The 15,988-nt window shown below is 50.0% G+C and overlaps 1 protein-coding gene across 1 annotated transcript; it reads left to right on the forward strand.

Annotated features, from left to right (window-relative positions):
• Nucleotides 1–3,052: 3,052 nt before the first annotated feature.
• On the forward strand, nucleotides 3,053–15,629 carry Lrrc8e (leucine rich repeat containing 8 VRAC subunit E). Its single transcript, XM_038346031.1, has 3 exons — nucleotides 3,053–3,123; nucleotides 9,146–9,288; nucleotides 12,264–15,629. The coding sequence occupies exons 2-3, from the start codon at nucleotides 9,151–9,153 to the stop codon at nucleotides 14,508–14,510; spliced, it is 2,385 nt and encodes a 794-aa protein (XP_038201959.1). The 5' UTR covers nucleotides 3,053–3,123; nucleotides 9,146–9,150; the 3' UTR covers nucleotides 14,511–15,629.
• Nucleotides 15,630–15,988: the final 359 nt, after the last annotated feature.

A 15,988-nucleotide genomic window follows, 5' to 3' on the forward strand; every position in this document is an offset into this window, starting at 1 on the left:
TCCACCTTGTTTGTTTGTTTGTTTGTTTGTCTGTTTGTTTTTCAGACAGAGTCTGGCACTGACCCTGGAGCACGTCCATTTAGGTAGAGTGGGTGTCTGGCCAGCAAGCTCCAGGGATCTACCCATGTCTGTCTCTCTGGCTTGTACATGAGTGCTAGAGATCCAAATCCAAGTGTTCAGGCTTGAGAGGCAGGTACTTTGTCAGCTGAGCTGCCTCCCCAGTATTGTTTAGTGTTTTTTGAGAATCTCAGTACATTGCCCAGGCTGGCCTCAAATTTGTGCTCCTCTTATCTGAGTCTCTTTAGTATTGGGATTACAAGCTATGCTACCATTCCTGGCTTGTTTGAATGCTTATCGTCTATCTATCCAGAAAGCAAAGGGTAGAACAGGGGTTGTAGCTAAGTTGTAGGGTGCTCGCCTGGTATGAACCCTAGTTTTAATCCCAGCACCAAATATACTGGGTGGGGATTCACACACACCTGTGACTCCAGTCCTGGAGAGTTGGGGACAAAGGAATCAGGAATTCATGTTCATCCTTGACTACACAGAGAGTTCAAGGCCAGTTTGTGCTTGTAGCTTGGGTTCCATATTCACCACTAGCCTGGTTCACATGGAGAGTTCCAGGCCAGTCGGGGCTATGCAGTGATGAGCCTGTCTCAGAAAAGGGGGAGGGTCAAGCCTAGTAGTGTATTCTTGCTGTGTACCAGAGAGGCAAAGGCAGAAAAAATTACAGCAGGTGTTACATAGAAAGAAAGATCCTGTCTTAAAAACCAAACACACGCATGTGCACACATACAAACACACACACACACACACACACACACACACACACACACACACATGATTCTGGCAAGTTTGAGGCTATCCTAGGCTGCAGTATGGTGACATTCTGTTTTAAATAAAGATCAATAAACAGGACACTGAGGGCACCGCTCAGTGGCAGTACACTTGCCTGGCTTAAGGAAGGCTTTAGGTTTGAGGTTGAGTGCCAGGAAGAAATGAAGGAGAGGAAGAGGGAAAGAGGAAAGCCTGCTAAACACAGAAAGGTTTGTTCTTGGGTTGCCCAAAGAAGTACTCTGGGGGACTGGAGAGATGGCTCAGAGGTTAAGAGCACTGGCCTTAACCAGTCCTTCCGGAGGTCCTGAGTTCAATTCCCAGCAACCACATGGTGGCTCACAACCATCTGTAATGAGATCTGGTGCCCTCTTCTGGCCTGTAGGCATACAAGGAGGCTGATCACTGTGTACACAACAAATAAATAACTTAAGAAGAAGAAGAAGAAAAAGAAGAAGAAGAAGAAGAAGAAGAAGAAGAAGAAGAAGAAGAAGAAGAAGAAGAAGAAGTACTCTACTCTGGGCATAAAGAGTTCTGATTGGTTTCCAGTCTCTGATCTGGGAGGGGAAATGGGTCTCACTATGTAGCTCTGGCTGTCCTGGAACTCTCTATGTGTAAAGGGCTCCCAGACTCTAGCACAACTTACTCCATGGTGGATGTACTATTCAGACCAAAAAACTTAACACATAGACAAGCACCACCAGCCAAAATGAAACAAAGACCTAATCCATTGAAGTCCTTAGTTCTGGGAAAGTCTCTCAACGTACTAACCTTGCTTTTTTGGTTTCTGTAATCTTCTGTGGTGGATACCCCACAGCAGTGTGGACCTGCCTCTTCCTCCCAAGTGCTAGATTTCTTTCATGTTTGATTATGTATACACACTCGTGTCTGTGGGTAGGTATGGGCATGTGAATGCAGACACCTACAGAGGCCAGAAGAAGGTGTCCTTAGAATCATAGTTGGCTGTAAGTCACCAGACATGGATGCTAGGACGTCCTTTGCAAGAGCGGTGCACACTCTGTGCCATCCCTCCAGCTCCCAAAGTCTTTCTCTGTGTGTGTGTCCCTGCAGGTGTGCGTGTGTTGGGTGGAGGGCATGTTCACTCTCCTCATTAGTCTGAGTGGCAGGTTTCCCATTGAGAAGGCATTTCAGACTGAGAGTACACAAAGGCTCACATTCGACTGCCCCCAGATGGAGTATTCTGGATTTGATGGTCTGTGACTGCCAAAGCCTCTCTCAGCTGATGGTGAGACCTAGGTAGTCGTGGTGGTAGTGGTGAGGTAGGGTGAGTTTTTAATTTTGTTGGGATGTTTTGTCTGTTAATGAGGCTCTCAGAAGCTGAAGGTTTAGTTCATCTAATGGAGTGCTTGCCTGGCATCTAGATTCCACCCCCAGCACTACATAAACCTGTGTTGTGATGACACAGGCCGGCCCGTAATCCCTCAGCCTGCAAACCCTTCCTTAATCCTCTCAGGTGGTGGACACTCAGATGCTGGAGGCAGGAGGATCAGAAATTCAAGGTCATCTTTGACAGTCTGGAGCGTTCAAGGGTAGTCTGAGGAGGAGAGCTGGGGGTAGGGGGAGGAGAAAGTAGTTCCAGCTCCCACCCCTCCGGCCTGAACCCTCTGACCCTGCACACCCAGGTCTACCACCTGGCACACCCCAGGCTGAGAAAAAATTTGCTCCCACTCCATCCCTCCAACCTTCAGGATGGGCCACAAAGCCTAGGAAGAGACAGTCAGGCCTGTACCCACACTGGGTTGACTTCCTGTGTTGGAAACTTCTTCTGATGGAAAGCCAGCCCTGGAAGAGGGCTAGCCTTCTGCTCTTGGTCTTCCCCTGCCGGAAGCCTGTGATATCCGGACCTCGGACCTCGACTGAGCTTTGGTACCAGGTGGGGATGCTTAGGGGTTAAAGGAAATGGATCCCAGAACTACTTTCCCAACACCTGTCCAGATGGTGCATGTACAGGATACCAGTTTGCCCCTATGGCCAGGAGTTAGAGGGATTGCAGACTTCTGCTGCAGACTTCGAAAGACCCTTTTCTAGGAATCTCTCGCCTCGCTTGCAATCGCGTGGCGCGTGGCTCAGAGAAGGGTCGACCTAAGAGCGACTGCAGCGAGGCGGGGCCCAGTCATCCCGGGGGCGGGGCGGGGCGGCTCCCGGGCTCCTGGCCCAGCCCGTCCTGACTCACCCTCTCCGGCCCGCCCGCCCGGGAACTCTGCGGGAGTCCCGGTCGATCCATTCCCTGGGATCTACGAGTTGGGCCCGGAGTTCCATCCGTGAAAGGTAAGTAGCTGGGGTTGAGGGATTTTGTCCCACGGGAGGAGGTCAACCTGGAACCAGGGAATGACCCAGGGGAGGATCGCTCAGGTGTGGGTGGCTGGGTGGCTCCATGGCCTGGGTGAGAACACCCCCCCCCCGCCACACCACACACACACACACACACACACACACACACACACACACACACACACTGGGAGTTGAAACTGGGAGTGGGAGGGGGTGCCGTAACCCTCAGCCTGGCCCCAGAAGCTCATGTCCTGGGAACCAGGCAGTCCGGGACCAAGCGAAGGAAGGAAGATCAACAGGCAGGCAACGACTTTGGGAGTCTTGATTTCCACAGCTTGTCCCAACGTGGGATGGTGGAAGTAGCCGAGAAAGATAGAAAGTTTGAGAACCCCAGTCTCACCACCTGCTCCCTGAGGTTCTTAGACTTCAAGATTCCAAAAGCCCCTACAAGTCCCAGCAAAGGAAGCTTGGGAAAGTGCTAGCCTAGGTGTCCATAGCTCCGTGCCCCCGCCTCCGCCCCCAGACTTGACACTAGGGGTGACTTTTCCTTACCTCAGTAACTCCCTTGTAAAAACAGTAGGGACTGAACTTTGACTTTGTTTATGTGTTTAATTTTCTTACTTTATATTTTGTGTGTATGTGTGTGTATGCCATGGCACTCTCTGAGAGGTCAGAGGACAGTTTGTCACAGTTGGTCCTTCTGCCTCACAGCCCCTGAGATTGAGTTCACATCTTCTGGCTTGGAGGCAGGGACCTTTGCCCAATGAACCATCACAGCAGCCCTGCGAGATTTGGGTTTGGGATTTTTGTTGTTGTTTCTCATATTATTTGTTTGAGACAAGGTCTTATGGCACGGGCTTGACTCTAACAAGCTCGCCACGCATCTTAGACTGACCTTGATGTGTTGGTCCTCCTGCCTCTATCCTGAGGAGGATTACAGGGATGTGTTCCACCATTCCAGGTTTTTGTGGTGCTGGGAATTGAACCCAGGGCCTGAGCCATAACTCTAACAACTGAGCCGTATCCCTCCTTCTGACTTTGTACTCTTTGTTGTTCCTTCCTTGCCCCTTAGCGTGATATGAAGTTGGGGATATGAAGTTGGGGAGCATCCTCTGCTTCCATATCAGCATCAGAAGCAGGGCATAAATGTGGGAAGGAGTTTGCAAGCTCCTCCCAAGCCTGGCCTTCTGGGACACCCCTATTGGGTGTGGGTGTGTATAGGGACCAAAGACTGACTTGGGATGGCCTCCACAGTGGTTTTATTTATTTTTTTTTTGAGCCGTTTCTCACTGAACCTGAAACTCATGTTTGGTTAGACTATCTCGCCAATGACGCTCAGGATCTACCTGCTTGACTCCACTGTGCTAGGTTATGGATCCAGGCTGCCCTGCTGGGAATATCACTTGGATTCACACACTCTTTCCTGACTGAGCCATTGGGGTGCTTTCACTGGATGGAACAGAGTAGGTGTCATCAAACAGGAGGTGACCATTGGCTAGACCGACTCAACTGATACTTGTAACAGTGAAATCCTCATGGGTTATGTTCATTCTCCAAGACAAAGGTCTCTACACTTATATTTCCAAAATAGGGATGACAGTCAGCGTTAGGCTGGACGTGGCGGCACACTTCTGGAATCCCAGCACTTAGGAGGCTGAGGAAGGGGGACTGGAATTTTGGTTTCATCTTGGGCTACACAGCCAGCACAAGGATAGCCTGGGCTATATAGCAAGAACTTGTCTTAAAAAAATAGTGAGGGGGAGTACAGTAATCCCAGCCCTTGGGAGACTGAAGCAGGATCAGGAGTTCAAGGTCATCATTCCTCAGCCACCACATAGCTAGTTCAAGGACAGCCTGGGTCACACGAAACCCTGAGATATATGTATGTATGTATGTATGTGTGTGTGTGTATATATATATATATATATATATATATATATATATATATATATGGCTTCGATGTTAGCCGGGCAGTGGTGGCGCATGCCTTTAATCCCAGCACTTGGGAGGCAGAGGCAGGTGGATCTCTGTGAGTTCGAGGCCAGCCTGTTCTACAGGAGCTAGCTCCAGGACAGGTTCCAAAGCTACAAAGAAACCCTGTCTTGAAAAATCACACAAACATACACAAAAAAAATAATAATGAGGAAAGGGAGAGGGCTGGGGGTAGCCCAGTGGGTAAGGAGCTTGCTATGAAGACTTGAGGACCTGAGTTTGAATCTCTAACACTCAGATAAAAGCAGGTCACGCTGGTACACATTATTGAATTCCAGAGCTCAATGACTAGCCAGTCCAGCTAAAATGCTGACCCTCAGATTTCAGATTGAGAGCCCTTGTCAAAAAAAAGGGGGGGGGATGAGGGGCAGGTAAGATAACTTAGCTAAGATAGCTTAGCAAGCAAGCGCGAACACCTGACTTTGGTAGCCAAAGCCCACATAAAGATAGGAGGGGATGGATGCCATGAAGTTGTTCTTGATCTTCACATACTCATACACACAGCATACAGTAACACACACCACACTCACACTAATAAATAAGATAGAGAGCAGTAGAAGACACCTAACACCAACCACTATGCACACACACATGCATATACCTGCACACATGCATACACAACATAAAATAAAAAACCTTTAAAACAAAGCCAAAAAATCAGCTTTGAGAGCAACACGAGACATTCTTTCATACAGAGTCCCTTGCTATTTTTCTCTACACTTCCCCCAGCTCTGTGAGTCCCTCCTGCTAAACCCTCCCACCAGCTCTGTTCAGACATAGCAAAAGGGGCCAACCCCGTATCTGCCTGCTAGGATTTAATGGCAGGTTCCGGAAGATGGAGTTTGAGTCATGGAGTCAGACAATGATAATCCCTGTGTCTCCCTCTGATTGTGTCTGTCTGTCTATTTGTGTGTATGTCTTGTTCCCAGGAGCTGAGCAGAGGGCTCCTATTTTCTGACCTCTGACCTGTGAGAGTGGGTTGGCAGCATTGGGGAACTTGTGAGACTGGTCATGGAAAGTGGAGACAGGGAGTTGGTCCCTGCCTGCCTGCACGTGTAGCAGCCTTTGAGTAGTGCCTCAGAAGGATCCAACGGGAGCCCAATGTGGGCATTACTATTGCTTGTTTCAGAATGTCACCCTGGATATCAGTAAGATGCTCTAAGTTCATTTTCTTTTAAGATTTTATTTTTATTTGTGTGTTGTATGCACGACAGGGGTGTGCATTGAGTATTCTAGGAGGCCAGAAGAAGATGTTGGGTGGCTGGAGGCTCTAGAGCTGGAATTACAAGGGGTGGTGAGCACTGTGGGAGCTGAGAATCGAACTCGGTCCTCTACAAGAGCAGTGTGTGCTCTTAGCTGCTGAGCCTTCTCTCTCTTCCCTCTGGGCCGTCATCTCTATCAGGTGATGGAAATTGGGATTTTTTTTTCCCCTCCAGTCATGGAGACTCTCTTGCAAACACTCAACACTGAGCTACAGCTCCAGGCTAAGGGGATTTTTTTTAAAAAAGCCTTTTTGCAACACGATTTCCTGTAGCCCAGGCTGGCCTTGAGTGCCCTATGTTGCTGAGGATAACTTTGAATTCTGATCCTCCTACCTCAGACCCCCGAAAACTGAGATTACAGGCATGTGCCAGTCTGCCTAGTTATGTGGTGCTAGAGACTAAATCCAGAGAACTGTACTTGCCACACGAGTGCCCTACCAACTGAGCCATCTCCCCAGTCTGAGGCTTTTTTTTTTAAGCTTTTTTCTTAGGACTAGGGAGTGTTTGGTGAGCATACAGGACCAACTGTCATATAAAGGGTCTTGTTTTCTGGTCACTTCCTTGCATGTACCCGATTCAGGGTGATTGGGGACCCCTGTCTTGTCTCTCTTGTATAAGAAACCTTGAGCTGGGCAGTGATGGCACACACCTTTAATCCCAGCAGAGGCAGGCTGCTCTGTGAGTTTGAGACCAGCCTGGTCTACAGAGCGAGTTCCAGGACAGACTCTAAAGTTACACAGAGAAACCCTGTCTTGGAAAAAAAAAAAAGAAAGAAAGAAAAGAAAAAAAAAGAAAGAAACCTTAATACCTGCTCCCTTTCCCAAGACCCTTCTACTATATAGAGATAGCTACCCCAGAGTGGTGAAGGGGTCTGGTCGTGTAGTACCTGTCTCTCAGCCTAGTGAGTAGGCTCTCAACCCCTACCTTGACTTCACTTGCTACAAACCCTTGGGAGAAACAGAGGCAGACACAGGAGATGTGGATGTGTCTGAACAGTTAGTTGGTGACACAGATACCCCAATTTTGGCCAGAGCCACAAGTGAACAGGACAAAGGGCTCCTAGGATGCTGTTGATTCTGTTTTTCTCTCTTTCTCTGTCCTCCATCTCTCTCAAGAATGCATGTGCATGTATGTGAGTGTGGTTTTGTGTGTGTGTGTGTGTAGAGGCACCTTCAGTCATGTGCTTTCCTTTGTCTCTCTCTACCTTATTTGAGACAGAGTCTCCCACTGAACCTGAGACTTGCCAGTTAGGCTAGGCTGGCTGCCAGTGAGGCCCACGGATCCGCCTGTCTCTACCTCCTCAGCCCTGGGAGTACACACACTCACCGCTCTGGCTTCTCCTGGCTGTTGGGATCACACGAATATTCTCATGGCTGCATGAAAGCACTTTATCTACTGAGCCAGTTTGCCGGCCTGTTTTTGTTTTGTTGCACTGAGATAGGGTCTTTCTGTAATGCAAATGCTGGCCTTAAACTCCAAGTCCTCCTGTCTTAGCTTCTTGAGTGTTAGGATTGCAGTCTGGCTGGCTACCATACCTAGCTTCTCAGGAACTTGTTTAAGATAAGGGATAGAGGGGTCCAGCAATATAGCTCAGGGTGAAGGCGCTTGCCACCAAGCCTGATGGTCTGGGTTCCACACCAAAGACCCACAGGATGGCAGGCGAGAACTGACTGCTGCGGTTCCTCTGACCTCCAAACCCACACCGTGGCACGTATACACACACACACACACACACACACACACACACACACACACACACATACACACCACACTCACTCACAGAAAGGCAAGGCGTGGAAGCTGGCAGGGGTGGGCTGCCTAGAGACCCCACTTTTTGCTTCCCCCCTCTGCCCCTAACAAGTAGCTGACTTCCTAGAAGAGTGATGTCCTCGCTTGCATCCTACACCCCCGTATGACTTAGGCCTGGCCTTTGCAATAATGATACCTTAGTAGAAAAGGAAACCAGAGATAGACAGAGTGGGCTGGCAGCCCTGGAGCCTGGCAGTCCAGCCCCGTGCCAGGCTCCAGTCATAGGTGTCACCCTGAGACTTTTTCAGTTTTTAGGGATCCTCCTGCTTCAGACATTCCAACACACTCCTCCCTCTCAGCGCCCAGGTTTCTGCTTCTCAGATTCTGAGCTCTAGTCCCTATCTGAACACTCAGGTGTCTTGGCACATGCCTCCAGGGCTCAGTAGCCTTCAGCCTGGCCACACCCTAACCCCTAAGGCCCTTAACTAGAGCAAAGCCACGCTCCAGCTTGCTTTTCCCCAGCCGGCTTTTCCGGTTGGGGACTGGAGGTGGTGCCCAGAGCACCCCTGTCAGGGGGGCACACCCCGGAAGTCTCGAGCCCAGGGACACTCTGGTGTCAGGGTGGAGGTAAGAGGGCAGCTGGAGAGTAAAGGAATACCACAGTGAATGTCGCAGGCTTCCTCCTCCAGGGGTGGGTGGCTCCAGGAGGAGGCTGGAGACAGCTGCCCTGTGTGTTCACTCGTGAGTTCAGAGAGGGCAGGCAGAGCACATAGGGGCTTTTGGGAGCAGGAAGAGCTGTGAGACTGGGAAGGAGGTGAGTTCTGAAGGAAGCGACAAGTCCCAGGCTAAGAGGGGGAAGGGAGCATATGGCTCATACATTCTAGAAAGTCCTGGCAGGGCTGAAACTGTATTGGGAACACTGCCCTGGGTCTGGCCTTTCTGGGGTTTCTCCTACCTACCAGGCAGAGCCTTGCTCTCACCGTGTCTCAAACCCTCTTGTCTCCTGACTCCCATAGGCAGGATGATCCCAGTGGCGGAGTTCAAGCAGTTCACAGAACAGCAGCCTGCATTCAAGGTGCTCAAACCCTGGTGGGATGTATTGGCTGAGTACCTCACTGTGGCTATGCTCATGATTGGGGTCTTCGGGTGCACCCTTCAGGTGAGGAACGAGACCAAAAAGGGCAGGGCCAAACAGCTGGCAGTCCTTACCATCAGGATTTTAGGAAGTGCCTTCTGGACAGGGGGTGAACTGTGAAGAGGTAGGGCCATTGCACGGTGGCACTGAGCTAGGCAGGAGTCAGGGCAGACAGGGAAAGGGGATGAAGGATCGGGGTTTCGCTGTGGACATATTTGTGGCCATTCTAATAGCTGGGGCCTTGGGTTGCTCTTTCCAGGTGAGGGGTGAGGCCAGAGAGTGGTGATGTGATAGAGTGGCACCACACCTTGGTAACACTCCTTATCTGAGGGTCTTTTTAAAAAAAAAAAAACAATTTTTTTTCTTTCATGTGTATGTGTGTTTACTTGAATGTATGTGCACCACATGTATGTTTGGTACCTGTGAAGGTCAGAATAGTGTGTTAGGTTTCTTTGGAACTAAAGTTATGGATGAGAGGTTTTTGGGGTTTTTTTGGGCCGGGGAGGGGGGGGGTTAAGGCAGGGTTTCTCTGTGTAGTCCTGACTCTCCTGGAACTAGCTCTGTAGACCAGGTTGACCTCAAGCTCACCGAGATCCACCTGCTTCTGCCACCCAAGTGCTGGGATTAAAGGTGTACACCACTGACTGTTTTTTTTTTTTTCCGGGTTCAGGTGTTCTCAGCCACTCTATATCCCCTTCTGCCATAAAGGCACTGGGCTTCTCTGGTGCCTTCCTGACTGAGGTCTTGAGCTGCACCCTCCAGGTGAAGGGCAGGACCATAAGGGGGCATGGTCTTACCATGGCAATGCTTATTATGATTGGGGCGGGGGAGGTGTCTTCAACTCACTATACAGATGGGTAAGGTCCCACCATGATGATGAGATGGGGAAGTGTCTTCCACTGCACCCTCCAGGTAAAGAGTGACTCTCTAAAGGGGTAGGACTAGTATTGAAGTCCTGAAGCCTTCAAGTCACCCAAGAAGAGGGAGAAAGAGCCTGGGTGTCTTGGTGAGTGCCCTGTAACCCTAGTTACTCTGTAGGCCAAGGCAAGAGGATCACAAATTTGAGACCAGTCTAGACATCTTCGCAAGACTGTCTTTCAAAATTAAAATTAAGGTCAGGGGCTGGAGAGATGGCTCAGTGGTTGAGAGCACTGACTGCTCTTCCAGAGGTCCTGAGTTCAATTCCCAGCAACCACATGGTGGCTCACACCCATTTATAATGAGATCTGGCGCCCTCTTCTGGCCTGCAGGCATACATGGAGGCAGAATGTTGTATACATAATAAATAAATCTTTTTTATATTTATTTTTTATTATGTATACAATATTCTTCTGCAGGCCAGAAGAGGGCACCAGACCTCATTACAGATGGTTGTGAGCCACCATGTGGTTGCCGGGAATTGAACTCAGGACCTTTGGAAGAGCAGGCAATGCTCTTAACTGCTGAGGCATCTCTCCAGCCCCCATAATAAATAAATCTTTAAAAAAAATAAAATTAAATTAAGGTCAGGTGTGGCAGTGAACACCTGGATTTCTAGCACAGAGGATGAGTTGGGCTCGGGAGTCCCAGGTCAATTAGGCCACACAGTGAGACCCCCATCTCTAAAATTCAATAAATACATAGAAAAGGAGAAAAATATCAGTATTAGATCACTCACCTAGCTTACATGAGAACCTAAGCGCATGAAAATATCACCAATGAAATAAGAGACACAAACAAGAGGGAGCCAGTACCAAAGCTCACACACAGACCGATTCCAAGTGCTACTACCTTCCTTGCCTCCGTTCCTACAAGCAGTGCTACTGAAGTCTACAGTAATATTAGGGTTCCCCCATTGTCACACTTCTTTTCTTTCTTGCGGCAATGGGGATAGAAGTCAAGGCTTCCAATGCTACACAAGGGTTCTACTGCAGAGCCAAACCCCCAGTCCCTCACTGGGGGATTCTAGGCCAGAGCTCTACCACTGAGCTGAATCCTGCCTACTTTCTCCCTTGGAGCAGTGTCTACTGAAGGATGTCTAGAAGTTGTGCCCACTCTGTAGCCCAGGCCTCAGCATCCCAAGTAACTAGAACTATAGGCTAGCATTACCAGGCCCAACTTGTTTTTCTTGTGGGTGGAATTTTGTTATTAATAAAACCTTAAAATTTCTTTATTTGGTTTTTCTGAGACAGGGTTTCTCTGTGTAGCCCTGGCTGTCCTGGAACTCACTTTCTAATCAGGCTGGTCTCAAACTCAGAGATTTACCTGCTTCTGCCTCCTGAGAGCTGGAATTAAAGGTGTGTGCCACAAGGCCCTGCTTTAGAACTTTAAAAAACAATAGATAGATGAACTTCTGGTCCTTCCCAAGTACTGGTATTACATATGTGCACACAACACTCAGTTTACACAGTGTTGGATATGGGACGCCAGGGCTTCATCGTGCTAGGCAAAGCACTACCAACTAAGGTATATTTCCACCCTAAATGTCTCCTTTCTGGGAAGATATAGTCCTGAACATAACTCCGTTATGCTTACCTGTGTAAAGATCCTACTTCCAAATGAGGTCACAGGGACTAGGGGTTGGGATTTTGTTTCTTTTTTGTGGGACCACAATTCAACACACATACACCCTCACACTCTTTTTTTTTTTTTGAGACAGAGTGTCTTATATCCTAGGCTGACCTTGAACTTACTATGAATCCAAGAATGACCTTAAGCTCCCCATTCTCCTGCTCCCATCTTCTGTGTGCTAGGATTATAGGTCTGTGACACCAAGCCCAGTTTATGCATTGGTGAGAATCAAAACTAGTGTGTACTAGGCAGGCCCTCTACCACCTTAGCCATACCCCCCCACCCTCCAGTATCCTTTTCAGATGAAGGCTGAAGCTGATGCTTGACAGCTCTTCCACAGTCAAACAGCTGACAGCAGTCTAGGATCAGGGTCTCCCACCTCAGCCTGTTTCTCCTCTGTACAATTCCCCGGTCCCTTTATGGTCTCCCACCTCTCTTCCTATCCCCAGGTGACACAGGATAAGATCATCTGCCTGCCCAGCCATGAACCCCGAGAGAACTTATCAGAGGCTCCTTGTCGGCAGCTCTTACCTCAAGGGGTCTCTGAGCAGATGGGGGGCCTCCGAGAACTGAGTGGCCTCAGAAACAACCTCGACCTCCAGCAGTACAGCTTTATTAACCAGCTGTGCTACGAGACCGCCCTGCACTGGTATGCCAAGTACTTCCCCTACCTCGTCGTCATCCACACGCTCATCTTCATGGTCTGCACCAGCTTTTGGTTCAAATTCCCCGGCACCAGCTCCAAGATCGAACACTTCATCTCCATCCTGGGCAAGTGTTTTGATTCCCCATGGACCACTCGGGCTTTGTCTGAGGTGTCTGGGGAGAACCACAAGGGCCCAGCTGCTGGACGGGCCATGGTGTTCACGGTCACAACAGGGGCAGGATCGGGAAAGGCGGGTGAAGGCGAAAAGGAGAAAGTGCTGGTGGAGCCTGAGAAGGTGGTGACTGAGCCTCCAGTTGTTACTCTGCTGGACAAGAAGGAGGGCGAGCAAGCCAAGGCCTTGTTTGAGAAGGTCAAGAAGTTCCGCGTGCACGTGGAGGAGGGCGACATCCTCTACTCTATGTATATCCGGCAGACCGTGCTCAAAGTGTGCAAGTTTTTTGCCATCCTGGTTTACAACCTGGTCTATGTGGAGAAAATCAGCTTCCTGGTGTCCTGCAGGGTGGAGACCTCAGAGGTCACAGGGTACGCCAGTTTTTGCTGCAACCACACCAAGGCCCACCTCTTCTCTAAGCTGGCCTTCTGCTACATCTCTTTCGTGTGTGTGTACGGCATCACCTGCCTGTACACGCTCTACTGGCTCTTCCATAGGCCCCTCAAAGAGTATTCCTTCCGGTCTGTGCGGGAGGAGACAGGTATGAATGACATCCCGGATGTGAAGAATGACTTCGCCTTCATGCTCCACCTCATTGACCAGTATGACTCCCTCTATTCGAAACGGTTTGCCGTCTTCCTCTCAGAAGTCAGTGAAAGCCGCCTGAAGCAACTCAACCTCAACCACGAGTGGACACCTGAGAAGCTGAGGCAGAAGCTGCAGCGCAACACACGCGGCCGGCTGGAGCTGGCCCTCTGCATGCTCCCGGGACTGCCTGACACGGTCTTTGAGCTCAGTGAGGTGGAAGCCCTCAGGCTGGAGGCCATCTGTGACATCTCCTTTCCCCCAGGGCTCTCCCAGCTTGTGAACCTTCAGGAGCTCAGCCTTCTGCACTCGCCTGCCAGGCTGCCCTTCTCTTCACAGATCTTCCTGCGGGATCGCCTGAAGGTGATCTATGTCAAGTTTGAGGAGCTGCGAGAGGTGCCCCTCTGGGTGTTTGGGCTTCGGGGCTTGGAGGAACTGCATCTGGAAGGGCTCTTCCCCCCAGAAATGGCCCGGGCTGCCACCCTTGAGAGCCTTCGGGAGCTTAAGCAGCTCAAGGTACTGTCTCTGCGTAGCAACGCTGGGAAGGTGCCAGCCAGTGTGACTGACGTGGCCGGACACCTTCAGCGGCTCAGCCTGCACAATGATGGGGCTCGCTTACTCGCCCTCAACAGCCTCAAAAAGCTGGCAGTGCTGCGGGAACTGGAGCTGGTGGCCTGTGGGCTGGAGCGCATCCCCCATGCAGTCTTTAGCCTGGGTGCTCTGCAGGAACTTGACCTCAAGGACAACCACCTTAGGTCTATAGAGGAAATTCTCAGCTTCCAGCACTGTCGGAAGCTGGTCACTCTCAGGCTGTGGCACAACAAGATAGCATATGTTCCTGAGCATGTGAGGAAGCTTCGGGGCCTGGAGCAGCTCTACCTCAGTCACAACAAGCTCGAGACTCTTCCCCCGCAGCTTGGCCAGTGCTTTGGCCTCCGCCTGCTAGATGTGTCCCACAATGGGCTTCGCTCCCTGCCGCCTGAGTTGGGCCTTCTCCAGAGCCTCCAGCATCTAGCGCTCTCCTACAATGCACTAGAGAGCCTGCCTGACGAACTGTTCTTCTGCCAGAAGCTGCGGACATTGCTCTTGGGCTACAACCACCTAACTCAGCTTTCACCCCATGTGGCCGCCCTGCGGACCCTCAGCCGTCTGGAGCTCAAGGGCAACCGGTTGGAGGCTCTGCCAGAAGAACTTGGTGACTGCAAGGGGCTGAAGAAGTCAGGGCTGTTGGTGGAGGACACCCTTTATGAGGGACTGCCTGCAGAGGTGCGGGAGAAGATGGAGGAGGAATGAGGCCTGGTGGGGGAAGGGACTGTTGACGCAGAGGCCTTCAGATCCTTCTGCCCCAGCCTTGTCTTCCAAGGGAGATGTCCCATAGGCAAAGCAGGAGAGAAAAGAAGGTTAGACGTGTCGGTTTTGTGCAATTCAGACAAGATCCTGGGACTGGTTTGTCTAGGAGAGAAGTGGGAGGTGGTGGATTTGGGGTGTAACCCCACAGGAAAGGATTAACTCAGTCTTAGATTCTTGAACCAAAACCACACCCGCGTCTTTGGCTGGCTGGCTTGTCCTTCCTCTGAACATTCCAGCTTAATTAGTGTCCTATACAGGAGTGGGGGGGGCATATCCCAGTGGGATTTCCAACCCACCCCAATGACAAATCATCATACATCTAGAGTTCTCCCCTAAGGAGAGGACACAGGGACTAGTTCCAAACCTCCTCATCCCAACTTTAATTCCAAGTCTTTATTTCATAAGTCATTTGCCACAGAGATGGGTACTTAGAACAATGATTCTCACATTTAGCTATGTAGTAAAATAAGCTGAGGAGCCAGGAAGAACTAAAACATCCCACACCCTACCCCTGAAATACTGACTCAGAATTTTTGGGTGGGGGCCAGGAACCTGCTACTGAATAAGTATGCCAGGTGATTCTGATTCAGGTGGTCCTGAGACTGTATAATAGAATTGTTGACATAAAAGACTAGGCTGGGCTGTAGCTCAGTTGGGAGAGTGCTTGCTTAGCATGCAGGAAGTTCTGGGTTCCAGCCCAAGCATTTCATGAACCAGGAGCAGTGGAACGTGCCTATATGATACTCTGGAGGGGGAAGGGGGAGGATTGAAAGGTTGAAGCCAGTTTGGGAGACACAGCAGAACTTGTCTCCAAGACAACGAAGAATGGGTACTGGAATGTCTACATACAGAGCTCCTTTTCTGGCATCTTAGAGAACCCCATGAAACCAAGCACCACATTTCCTCAGGAAAATGCTTATTTAATGTCATAAAAACTCTGTAAACAAAGTCAGGCAGTCACAGATCCCCACTAGACTACTGTCTTAGTTAGGGTTTCCCTTGCTGTGATGAAACACCATGACCAAAAAGCAACTTGGGGAGGAAAGGGTTTATTCGGCTTACACCTCCACAGCATCATTGAAGGAAGCCAGGACAGGAACTCAAGCAGGGCAGGATCCTGGAGACAAGCATTGAAATAGAGGCCATGGAGGGGCGCTGCTAACTGGCTTGCTCCATATGGCTTGTTCAGCCTGCTTTCTTATAGAACCCAGGACCACCAGTTAAGGGAGGGAACCATCCGCAGTGGACTGGGCCCTCCCCCATCAATCACTAATTAAGAAAATGCCTTACAGGTGGATATTATAGAGGCAATTTCTCAACTGAGGCTCCTTCCTCTTTGATGACTCTAGTTTGTGTCAAGTTGACATGTAACCAGCTAGTGAAAGTACTGTTCATGGGTTTCTTAAGACTGGTTGACTCCA

The sequence above is a fragment of the Arvicola amphibius genome, chromosome 10, assembly GCF_903992535.2.
Source record: "Arvicola amphibius chromosome 10, mArvAmp1.2, whole genome shotgun sequence".
Lineage (NCBI taxonomy): Eukaryota > Metazoa > Chordata > Mammalia > Rodentia > Cricetidae > Arvicola > Arvicola amphibius.

What these genes read in the sequence shown, in the direction of transcription:
- Lrrc8e (XM_038346031.1), top strand. Translation starts at nt 9,151, where the DNA reads ATGATCCCAGTGGCGGAGTTCAAGCAGTTCACAGAACAGCAGCCTGCA. An exon ending in TCTTCGGGTGCACCCTTCAG is followed by an intron (nt 9,289 to 12,263) that starts GTGAGGAACGAG and finishes TCCTATCCCCAG; the next exon opens with GTGACACAGGATAAGATCAT.